The sequence below is a fragment of the Lethenteron reissneri genome, chromosome 16 (assembly GCF_015708825.2).
Source record: "Lethenteron reissneri isolate LAM-NWPU_2019-01 chromosome 16, ASM1570882v1, whole genome shotgun sequence".
Lineage (NCBI taxonomy): Eukaryota > Metazoa > Chordata > Hyperoartia > Petromyzontiformes > Petromyzontidae > Lethenteron > Lethenteron reissneri.
In genome coordinates this window covers 13,899,406-13,910,691 of record NC_083794.1, presented here as the reverse complement: position 1 = coordinate 13,910,691, position 11,286 = coordinate 13,899,406, and the positions used below count along the sequence as shown (strand labels likewise).

At 57.6% G+C, this 11,286-nt stretch overlaps 1 protein-coding gene and 1 long non-coding RNA gene across 2 annotated transcripts in view; one reads left to right on the top strand and one right to left on the bottom strand.

Annotated features, from left to right (window-relative positions):
* The first annotated feature begins 1,115 nt into the window (after positions 1 to 1,115).
* LOC133343030 (uncharacterized) lies at positions 1,116 to 2,019 on the top strand. The gene is made up of 3 exons (XR_009755215.1): positions 1,116 to 1,245; positions 1,623 to 1,763; positions 1,885 to 2,019. It is a non-coding gene; the product is annotated as an uncharacterized LOC133343030 (long non-coding RNA).
* Positions 2,020 to 4,035: 2,016 nt separating this feature from the next.
* The window catches only part of FHDC1 (FH2 domain containing 1), a 34,002-nt gene continuing 26,751 nt past the window's right edge, over positions 4,036 to 11,286 (bottom strand). Inside the window, exons 9-12 of the mRNA XM_061552470.1 lie at positions 8,795 to 8,865; positions 6,617 to 6,734; positions 4,925 to 5,089; positions 4,036 to 4,465 (exon numbers count right to left, since the gene is read on the bottom strand). Of these exons, the coding sequence (XP_061408454.1) occupies positions 4,199 to 4,465; positions 4,925 to 5,089; positions 6,617 to 6,734; positions 8,795 to 8,865 (621 nt within the window). The 3' untranslated portion in view covers positions 4,036 to 4,198. The remainder of the gene's footprint in view (positions 4,466 to 4,924; positions 5,090 to 6,616; positions 6,735 to 8,794; positions 8,866 to 11,286) is intronic.

Below are 11,286 nucleotides of genomic sequence, written 5' to 3'. Positions count from 1 at the left end.
AGATGGAGCAGTGGCTCGGGGTGGGGGGTCGCTACCCTAAAACTTTAGACAGTGGCGACAATTCATGTACTGACCCCCCCCTCCCCCCATTACCCATTTAATATTAGCAATCATGGGCCCCTTCGGTTCCTTGACACAGCCGTCCATCCGATGAGATTCTCATCATTCGTCTACAACAAAAACCCGACAACAATGTCCCTTCAACTTTCAAAATCGTTCCCGAACATCTGCGGAGAGACGGGGACGGCCCGACACGCGCCGCACATCACACGCCGCACTCGCCCCCCCCCACGTGGTGCTGCTGCTGCTGCACCGAGCAAGGGGCCGTCGTGACCCCCTCCGCGAATGACCCACCAAGACAAAGACCCCCCGTATAGCCTGTAACAGACTGTTGCGGCAAGTGCTGTTAGCGAGCACCTATGAAGGCCGGCACGGCACACATTGGGGTGGGTGGCCAGCAGCACGACCGGCCGTCTTTATCTCTCCAGTGACGATGTTTACACACCGCACAAGGTACTCATTTGAGGCTGAGTCGACCTAGGGGAGGCCCAGGATCGGTTCAAATAATCGTCACCGGTGTTGGCCGTGAGCCACCAACCCACATCGCCACCGAACGCTTCCGGCTCCCCTGCTCCCATCGACGCGACGGGAAAGGGCGCGCACTGCTTCTGTTGCTCTCGTTCCGTGCACCAGCTTCGTCAGAGTGCACGGCCGTGGCCACGGCGAGGCCGCCGCCGTCCCGGTAAGCGCGCAACGTTGGGCCGACGTTGGCACGTGGTTGGAGCCGTTGGAGCAACGGGGTGGCCCAGCGTTGACCGAACGTTCCACGTTTACCGGGTGGCCCTGGCTGCTGCCCCCACCCCATCTGCAAGGTTGCCATGCCTACCACTGTCAAGGTTGCCATGCCTACCACGATCAAGGTTGTCATGCCTACCACGGTCCAGGCTGCCATGCCTACCATGGTCAAGGTTGCAATGCCTACCACTGTCAAGGTTGTCATGCCTACCACGGTCAAGGTTGTCATGCCTACCACGGTCCAGGCTGCCATGCCTACCATGGTCAAGGTTGCCATGCCTACCACGATCAAGGTTGCCATGCCTACCACGATCAAGGTTGCCATGCCTACCACGGTCCAGGCTGCCATGCCTACCAACTTCTCGGCATTCTCCACGTGAATAGGGAAAGAGACGTGAGCGGTTGTCTCGTGATATGGAGACAGAAGCCGGGCGGTGCTGGATACAACTCGTGAGAGACACGTGCACCACAGTACACACTGCGTAACCGCAGTGTGTACTGCGCGCGTGTCATTGTACAGTGTATGTGTGTACGGTGTATGTGTGTACAATGTGTGTGTGTACGATGTGTGTGTGTGTGTGTGCGTGTACCATGTTAACAAATATAAACTTTTTGTGGCTCCACATCACTCGAGGAAAGCCAGTGCATCACGTGATTGAGTTCTCAATACATCACGGCCAGAGATGTAGCCGAAGGAATACGCTCATTACACTCGTTCTTCGATAAGTACTCGTGCGAATATCGTTTGGGTCGTGCGTGTAAAAGAAACAGAGCAGCACCTGAGATGTGAGGCAAAGGTATTTGTTTCCCATGGTGACGTTATCAAGAGTCCCTCGCACGGGGGACCCCACCGCCGCTGGCACGGAAGGCACAGGGTGGCACAAAGCGCACGGTGAGCGATCGCCGCGGTCGACCTCGACTCCGTCGGGACCTCGCCGGCGCGACGAGTCGGCGCGTTTGCCGTGAAGGTACGTCGGTCAGATAATCTGGCTCGCTTCAGCGTTTGCTATACGTGACTCTTTTTTAGTATTTTTTTTTCTTCTTCCATCTATTAACTTTCATCACCGTCACTTTTCTCTACTTCCACAGGGGCCGGCCCGGCCTGTTGTCCGTGGGGCTACATTTCTCCGACGATGTTCTCCGAATTCCTATCGCGGGTTTCAGCGGCGCCGCCGCCGCCGCCACCCGGGCAGCGGCCCTGACGGACAAATTCCTGGGCCCGTCCGACGACGCGGGGCTCACGGTGCCGTCCCTCGGCCCGGCCTGCGGCCCGTCCGTCCGCGCCGCGGGGCCGCAGTGCCGGCTCAGCGCCGGCAGATCCGACGACGACGACTTCCTCGGTCCCAGCTGCGACGAGGAGGCGGACAGGTGGTTCCGTGTGAGGCCGTGCTTCGGCGTCACCCCCGACAACCGGACGACGAAGCCGGCTTTCAGATCCGGGGATTTCACTTGCCTCGAGTGGTCAAGGCAAACGGGAGAGGTGGGAGAGGTGGGAGAGGTTGCGCCTTTGCCGTCGGTCCGCTGAGACTCGGACCGCGTGACTTTGTTGCCGCCCTCGGGAGGCTTCCTGGCGGAAACGCCAAAGCTCTGCGACCGCTCGACGGCGGAGGAGGGCCGCGAGGCGGAGGGACGCGGGCCCTCGACGGGCGCCCCGGCCTTCACTCGCACTGTCGCCCTCAGCCTGTCGGACCGGTTCAGCGGCCCGCGGACGTCCGTCGTGCTGCCCCCCGCTCCCGACGTCGCTCGCAATTTGCTCGCCGGGTTTTTCCTCTCGACGGAGCTGGCGCCATCTCGCACGTCGGGCACCGAGAGCGCCGGCTGCGGCTTCCTGCATCCGCTGCGCTCCACGTCCGGTTTGCGATCAGACAGCGGCGGCGGCGACTTTGGATTCGGAGACATCACGGACCGCCGGAAGGGGCTGCCCCGTTGCAGGTAGGACGACGTATCAGGCTTTTCCTTGACGCTGGCCGCCTTTACCGGTTTGGCGGGCGAGGCCGTCGCAGACGTGCTGAACGTCGTCCTGTTGCTCGCCGGTTTCATCGTCACGGCACCCGACGAGCTCGCACCCCCCACGGGCCTGGGCCTGATGGGCTCCGCCGGGACGTTGTAACTCCGCGTTCTCTGGACGAAGGCGGCCACCTTTGACTTCACTTGCCGCAAGCCCACGACGGGCGGCGGAGTCTCCCTCCTCGGCTCCTCCCGCGCCTTCGGCGCCACCTCCGGCGCCACCTCCGTGTCCGATTCTTCCCGGGGATCATCGGTCGGCGCTGGTTGGTCGTGGTGTTCAGACGGCGCCGAGACTGGCGCTTCTTCCTCCGCGCTGTCAAGAGAGACGCGACGCTCGACTGCTTCGTCAGAGCAGCTCGACTCGCCGGTTTCGCTCGCTTGCGAGGCCTCGTTAATGACAGCGAGATCCGGAGAACCCCCCCGAAAATCCTTGCCTGCCCCGGGTGTCTCTGTAGTGGGTGCGTTGGGCTGTGACCCACACACGTAGTAAACCATCTGCACCTCTGCATCAGGCTTATCGCTGCCGGCCGGTGCCGGGACGTCAGCTGCCCGTTCTGTCATCGGCGCTGGGCCGGCGTCGATTTCCTGCGAAGGTTCCGTCACGGCCCTCCGCGTCTCGGGGAATGCGTCTTGTGTCGTCTCCAGGTCTACGAGGATGACGTCGCCCGGCTCCTCCATATCCCCGGCGGCCGACCCCGGCTGCTGAGGCGCGACCTCGACGACAGCGCCGTCGTAGGACTTTAAGCCCTTGACAAGCTCACGCCGCTCGACCATGCCGTTGATGCGGTCGTATTTTGTCGCGCTCGGCGACGGGGCCGTCGCGCCGTCCTGGCGATGATCAGGGACGGCGGACGCGACATCCGGCTCCGAGGTGACGGGTTCCACTCGCCCGTACCGCCTGGCCACGGGGGCGGCCCAGGGAGCGGTTCCGGCGACGGGGCTGGCGCTCCTCGTGTCGTTGTGCGCGGCGCCCAGCGCGATGCCCAGCGCCTTCTCCAAGTCGGAGATCGCGCCGCTCACGCCGCCTCCGATGTTGGCGCTCCGCCTGTACGGCCTCGCGGTGACGCCCTCCCAGTCGTAGCGCCTCGCCACCGTCTCGCCGCAGCCGGCGCTGCTGCTGCTGCTCCTCTCGACCGCTCTGCCCAGGAGCCTCTCCGTGTCTTCATCACGCCACGCCAGGCGGTTCGTGAGGCTGGTGGCGCGCTGACCCCTGACGAGGTCGCCACTGCGACGGAGGCTGCTGGACTTTGCGAGCGGCATGTGCTCCCTCTCCCGGTCGCCGTCGAAGTCCCGCTCGCTCGGCTCGCCGGCCGCCGTCACCGGCGGCGACACCGGCGGCGACGCGTGCAGAAAGTGCAAGAGGTCACGGCCGCCCAGCTCCGACGGTAGCCGCCTGCTACGCCGCGCATTGGTGGACCCGACCGAGGTGCGGGAGAGCGCGAGCATCGGCGAGACGGGCGTCACGGGCGACGTGCCGGCGACGGGCGACTCGGGCAGAGCCTGCTCCGGGTCGGCCTCGCCGCCGCTGCCGCTGCCGCTGCCCCGGGAGACCGGCTCGTCCGCGGGGAAGGCCAGCGAGTGCCGCTTGGCTCCCGGCGGTAGCGAGGATGCCTTCCCGCGTGCGCTGCTGCCGCAGCTCGTTCATCTCGCGCTCGCGGTTCTCCTGCCGGGGAGTGGAGGGACGGAGATTGGGTGGCGGCCAGGAGGCACGTGTGAGCGCGTAGCCACGGGTGACGGCACTCGCGCTGTTAAAATCGTGGCCACTGGCGTAGCCATCGGGATGCGCAGGCAGTGCAACTGCACCGGAGCCCACGGGCTACGGGAGCAAAGTCACCGGACTTCGAGAAGAGGGGAATTTGGACAGAAGGGCCCCATTTAATCCCTCGCACCAGGTTCCACGTCAACCACGCCACCGCTGGCGAAGCGAGGGCGTGGGATGGTTCAGCGTTTACCTTTTCAGATAAATTTCATATAAATTCACGTATTCCGATATGCGGTTCAATTCCAAAGATAAACAGACCTGGCCAAAGTTGCCGGTCATACTCGCCGGCTTGGCCATTACTTTCTTTTAACAAGCACAAGAGGGGTGGAGGGGGGGGGGGCGGGGAGGTCCGGTGCGTACCTTGATGGCGTTCCGGACCTTGGCGCAGAAGCTGTGGAAGATGCCGAAGCACTCCTGCAGCGAGAAGCCCTCCTCGTCCTCGCAGAGGAAGCTGGCGAGCGAGCGAGTGTCGGCGCGGAGCACCGTCCGGCGGCGCCCCAGCTCCGCCATGGTGCGCGACGCCTCCTGATCCACGCCACCCGCGGCCGGACACGAACGCACACGTGTGACGCAAAGCACGCGTGACGAAGCGCACGCAATGCCAAACGAAAAACCGGAGAGAGTCAGCGACGACAGCGGCGATTTGAATCCTGCGCCTGCAACCAATCGAGTTTGAAGATTCGACTCGTGTTTGAGGTTTCCGTGCGGCGTTGATTAAAAGTGGCAACTTTGTCCGGGGGTCGTGCAGTCGTTCCCAAATGAGGCTGAGGTGTACATTTCGATGTTCAAGTTTCTTTATTTCTCTCCGCTGCATTTACAGGCCCACTGAGTGGGGAGCTCAGGGGGGAAGTGCCCTGGCTCACTGAAGCGACAGTAAAGATAAAGTAGCATAGAGCACAACAATCAGGCGAAGAGAAATCAGAGCAGCAACAACAATAACAACAACAAATGAATTTCCAGGCATAATCGAGAATACTTCCTCAACATCAATCGACATTGACCTAAAATGTATTTCTCCAACGAAACTTGTCTCGGGCAAATTATTTGGAGAAAAAAACCCGCCTCATCGTGCACGCGATGGACACTGACGCGACACAAACGCGGAGATGGGAGGCCGTCGCAACTTTGGACAGCAACGGTGAGAAGGCACGTGGCACATCCATGAAGGGGGACAAACAATACACTCATAATAGAGGTTTTTTGGGTTATATCACGTAAACGTATAAATGTGTCGTTAAAACCCGCCACCACCCGACACAGCCAACTAGTAAGGGTTGTAAGTAAGGGCTGGACTGTTGTGGTGGCCTAGGGAGACCTTCATGCAGCAGCGGAGAGATAAAGGTTGCCAGTGATGATCGTGATGATGATGAAGCAGCTTTGCCCTTCCTCAAACTCACTGGGTCAGAGACGCAAGCTCCACTAAGAAGGATGTTTTAAACTTTGGAAGTGAGCCAAAGCACATCAATCGCTGCCTCTGCCCATGTCTTATTGTACAATGCTTAGCTTATAGACAATGAAGCTATTCTACAGCCACCGCCCACACAGCGGTTAATGTAAAAAAAATCAAAGTTTCTCAACTGAAATGATGGACAGGTGGATAAGACATTGATCCATATCCCAGAATTGTGGCAAAATCCCCTTGTCTGATTGGCTAGAAAAGTTAAGAATCAGTTCGTGCTAACCGTGTACTTGTATAACCCCCATGACTCATCACACCGTGAGGGTCATGGGGGCTGTTTGGCCATACTTCACCACTCTGATCGGTGTTGATCGGAGAAGGCGGGGCACATAGACGTGGGAGAATGGCGCAGTACAACGATGGATTTTGCTGCGCTACCCTCTCCTGCCCACCAATGTCGCCCCGTAGCTCTACACAACAACCTGCTTGTGCATTGTGGTCGCCCATCCCAGGCACTATCCTTTCCCAACTCTGCTTAGCTTCCGAGAAAACGACGGGATCGGGCACATTCTGATCTGGTCGCGGGCGATTTGTGCCATACCGTCGACGCTCAACGGATGACCGGGTGCCTGAGTTTGTTTCTCCGCCGGTACCTGGAAGAAGGAATCCATCTGAAGGCTGAGCTGAGGGTCGGCGCGCACTTTCTGGCGGAGCGAGGCGATCTTCTGGCTCAGACTCTCCAGTTCCAGCTCCATCGTCTCCACCGAGAGCCTGGGTCACGGGCAACGACGGCACGGCAACGGCGCCTCACGTCAATCGCTGGTCCAGCGACCGGCGGAGTGGCGCGGTTGAAACAGTGGGGCATCGTGGTTGCCTGGTATACAGGAGGTCGTGGGTTCGATCCCAACCCTGACACCTATTTATATTTGGAGTATGCGGTGTCTCTCTCCCCTGTGGTCACGTGCATTTTCCTCCGGGTCCTCCGGATTTTACATCCAAATTTAGAATCAACATCACGCGTTTAGGGTATGTTTGGCTGCTATAAATGTTCACTCAATGATAAGCTACTTTGTTGAGCTATCATTTGTGGCCAGGTCACTTCTGAAAAAGAGCTATGGAGCAGCTCAGTGGGCCTTACCTTGTAAAATAAAATAGTTTAGTTTAGAAATGGGCCCGGCCACAAACCCCCCCCCCCCGCCCTGCGCGTGACTCCGTCTGGCCCGTGGGTCCGAGTGACAGTTGCACCGCCTGCACACTTTGATAGCTACGCCACTGATGGCAAACCTTCCTGTTGTTTCGCCCCCACTGTGTCACAAAGCGGTGCTTAATGCAGGACACAACCCAAAAAACAAACGTCTCTTATCTTGTTGATGGAGCCCTAGGTCGTGTCCCAGCTCGAAGCTTTGTTGATAAGAAAATGGACGTTAAAGTTGCAGTTAAGCACGCCACCATGGCACTCTGGTCATGTTATATCGCTGCGACACCACTCACATATATTTGAATACGTCACCGCTGCGACGTTGCTATGGCACACTATGTTAACACGTCTAGAAAGTAATTTACTTCTCGTTAGCTCAGCTTCAAGCTTGTGTTGGACACCCTGGGATACAGAGCCCAGGCTGCTATCAACACGATAAGAGTTATTTGTTTAGTGGGCTGTGCCTCCCTTTAACAGACATGCCCGTCCGCTTGAAATGCCGTCAAGTTGCCGACTTAGCTGCAGACGTCGTGACGAGCCATCACGGCCTTGAAGGACTTTATCTGAGAGGTAGCGGTTCTACAAGGGGCTGGACGGACAGCGCAATCTCCACTGATTGACACTTGAATGGCCATCCCCTCGTTCCCACGGCAGGGGAATAACAACAATGCCTTCCCGGGCCTGCGAGCCGCTAGCGCAGGAGGACAGCGCAAACTGATGTGACCCAGCGCGGTGAGAGATTCCAGCTCTGATCGTGGGGGGTGTCAGAGCCTAGGTTGAGAAGCCTACAGGCGGGGCCGGATTTAGGTATCTCTACCCCGGGGACACCAGAGCAGAAAAGACCCCTCCCCTACACCCATCTCCACTGCCTCTACCCTTGCACATACAGACAAAGATCACCCATATAGCCTTTTCGCAGACTGTTGGGGAAAGTGTTCTTCGCGAGCAGGACCAGTTCAAGATATTCGCCACTGTCATTGGTCATGAGCAGGATTCAGACTCAAGGTTCACAGCGCTGTGCGCGATCCACCAAACACAACATTGCCAACCCTCGCAGTTTCAGTTTCATTTATTAGGATTTCCCCTGTGAGCCATTCGGCTCTTGATTTGGGTTCAACCGCAACAAACAATAAAATTACAAGATACACCTAAAATTCATTGTACACAAATCTAAACATCACATACGTAATACACAATAAAATCCTACAGAAAAAGCACAACCCGTCCATGCTGAGTACAAAAAGTGCAAAAAATTCAATTTCGATGTTTGATCCCAATAACAATCAGCTGTGGGCTGGAGGCGTTAGTTGAGCATGAGTGCAAACTAGATGGTCAATCTACGTTGGTCGTTGATAGTTAAAATAATCTACTTCAAACAGCAACAATAAAGGTTGTATTGTTTATAGTGTTACGTTATTTCTAATATATCGATAAGATGAATAAACAGTTCCACTTTTATGAATAAAAAGAAAACCCGTGTTTTTGTTCATGGGCTCCTCTGGAATGTTGGGCCCTTGACATCAGAGCCGACGTCCCTTAAGCCCCTCAACCTCAAAATCCATTCCTGGTAAGACCTCAGGATGAGAGAGAAGGCCACAGGTGAACGGCGCATTCTCTCTCCGAGAGCGTTTACCTCTTTGCTTCTTCAATATGCACCAACTTGTCCGGGAAAGACAGCAAGGAGGGGTCCAGCTTTTGCGCCTCCTGCAAGAATGACAACAAAAACGGGAGTCGGCACCCCGTGCACACCATCGCGCTGCGCTTGTCAGAGCCCCCCCTCGTGTTTTAAAGAGGCTCAAGCACACGACACGAAGGGGGGGGGGGGGTCAGATTCGCGTGGCCACAAAATCGGTCGCGAACGTTGAGCCCGGTGGGCGATTTGCCCCGCCCGCCGGTGACGCAGACGCTGGCGGCATTTCACCAGACGGCCAGGCAAACGGGAGCACGTGGCAATCACGTGGATCAGAGCACGTGTGGTCGTCGAACTTCTTTCGCACAGTACGTAGCCAACCGCGCTAATTGGAAGGTGTGCAGCGTGAACTGACTGTTGGGGCAAGTGCTGTTAGCGAGAAGCTATGAAGGCCGGCACGGCGCTCGACCGCTTTTGTCTCCCCAGTGCCGATGATTGCACACTGCACCAGGTGCTCATTTGAGGTTGAGTCGACGTAAATTGCACTCACTTTTATAGATGCATTGACATAGTTCATATGAAAGGTAAAAAAATGTGCAGCGCTGCATTTGCTCACTCTCACCACTGCTGGGGGAAGGGCAAGCACTTGGGGTAGCTCAACATAGACCCTCTTAGGTTTTTGGCCTACTTTTCCCCTCTGGCCAGACATCTTGGTCGAGATAGTAGATATATTTAAATACAAATAAGTGAAGGGACGATGCTGATATTCGCGCGCAAGTGCAATGTCAATCGACATTGGCTAATTATACCGGGTGAAAAAGCTAGTGGGCAGTAGTGACGCAGTCGTTGGAGTTTTATTCACCCCAGCCATGCCCAACGTCAGTGTTAATCCTGCTGGGGCACGAAGCTCAGAATCGGAATCTTCATCTCGACTGCAGGAGGAATCCGATGAGCCACTGAGGCTCTTTTTCACAAGTGTGCAGTCGGGGGCATGGGGTCAGCCAGTTGCAAGCTCTACCCCATGCTTTGTGAGTCAAGGGTGGTAGTGGGGGGGGGGCAGTGTCTCGTGCACCCCCTAAGCTTTTATTTGCCCCCCCCCCCAACTTTAAACAACCACGAGGTTGCATCGGGCTACTGCCCTAACCACCGCGCCACCGCTCCACCGCCCTAACGTTGCGCTACCCACGGGCGGAATGAAACTTCACGCGGCGCGTGCGGAGAGGCGGCGAGCAGCAGCGGGAGCCGATCGCGAGTGGCGAGACGAGCAGCTCGCTCGGGGCGCGCCCCGGGGGGGGACCTCGTCTCCGCGAGGACAGCCGCGGGGTTCACCCCGCTGAACGGGGTTCACCGCATCCTGCGCGCTTCGCGGTAAACGCGTGCGAGCGTGTTCGCCAGTGCCCCTCCTCTTGTGTGCGCGCGCGTGTGCGGTGTGTCAGTAGGGTGGAGTGTGTGCGTGTGTGTCACTAGTGTGGAGTGTGTGCGCGCGCGTGTGCGGTGTGTCAGTAGGGTGGAGTGTGTGTGTGCGTGTGTGTCAGTAGGGTGGAGTGTGTGTGTGCGTGTGTGTCACTAGTGTGGAGTGTGCGCGTGTGTGTCAGTAAGGTGGAGTGTGTGCGTGCGTGTGTGTCACTAGTGTGGAGTGTGTGCGTGTGTGTCAGTAGGGTGGAGTGTGTGTGTGTGTCACTAGTGTGGAGTGTGTGCGTGTGTGTCAGTAGGGTGGAGTGTGTGCGTGTGTCAGTCGTGTGTGCGTGTGTCAGCAGGGTGGAGTGTGTACATGTCAGTAGTGTGGAGTGTGTGCGGTGTGTCAGTAGGGTGGAGTGTGTGCATGCGTGTGTGTCACTAGTGTGGAGTGTGTGCGTGTGTCAGTCGTGTGTCAGTCGTGTGTGTCAGTAGGGTGGAGTGTGTGCATGTGTCAGTAGTGTGCAGTGTGTGTCATTAGTTGTGGAGTATGTGCGTGTGTGTGTCAGTAGTGTGGACTATGTGCGTGTGTGTCAGTAGTGTGGAGTATGTGCGTGTGTGTCAGTAGTGTGGAGTATGTGCGTGTGTGTGTCAGTAGTGTGGAGTGTGTGTGTGTCAGTATTGTGATGTGTGTGTGTCAGTAGTGTGGAGTGTGTGTGTGTGTGTCAGTAGTGTGGAGTATGTGCGTGTGTGTGCAGATGCGTGTAACATTGCCAACGACCAAATCGCCCTGAACGTGCTCGCTCTTCGTCAGATCTCCCGCAAGCCAAGCAGATTTGAGCGTGGACATTGCTCGGGTGCGCGGCGACTTTGACAGAGCGGGCTGCCATGTGGCTGTGGGGCTCCGCGGTGGACAGCAGGGGGCCAGTGCATCGACATCCAATGTCTCGTGCCGCATTTATATGCTGCCACGTAGTCAGAAGTCGGAAGCTACGCGACGGTTGAGCCTGGCGAATACTTGGATGGGAGAACGCCTGGGGATACCGGGGGGGTGTTTGTTGGCTTGAGATGGCAATCCAGCAGCAGCGAATGTAATCCAT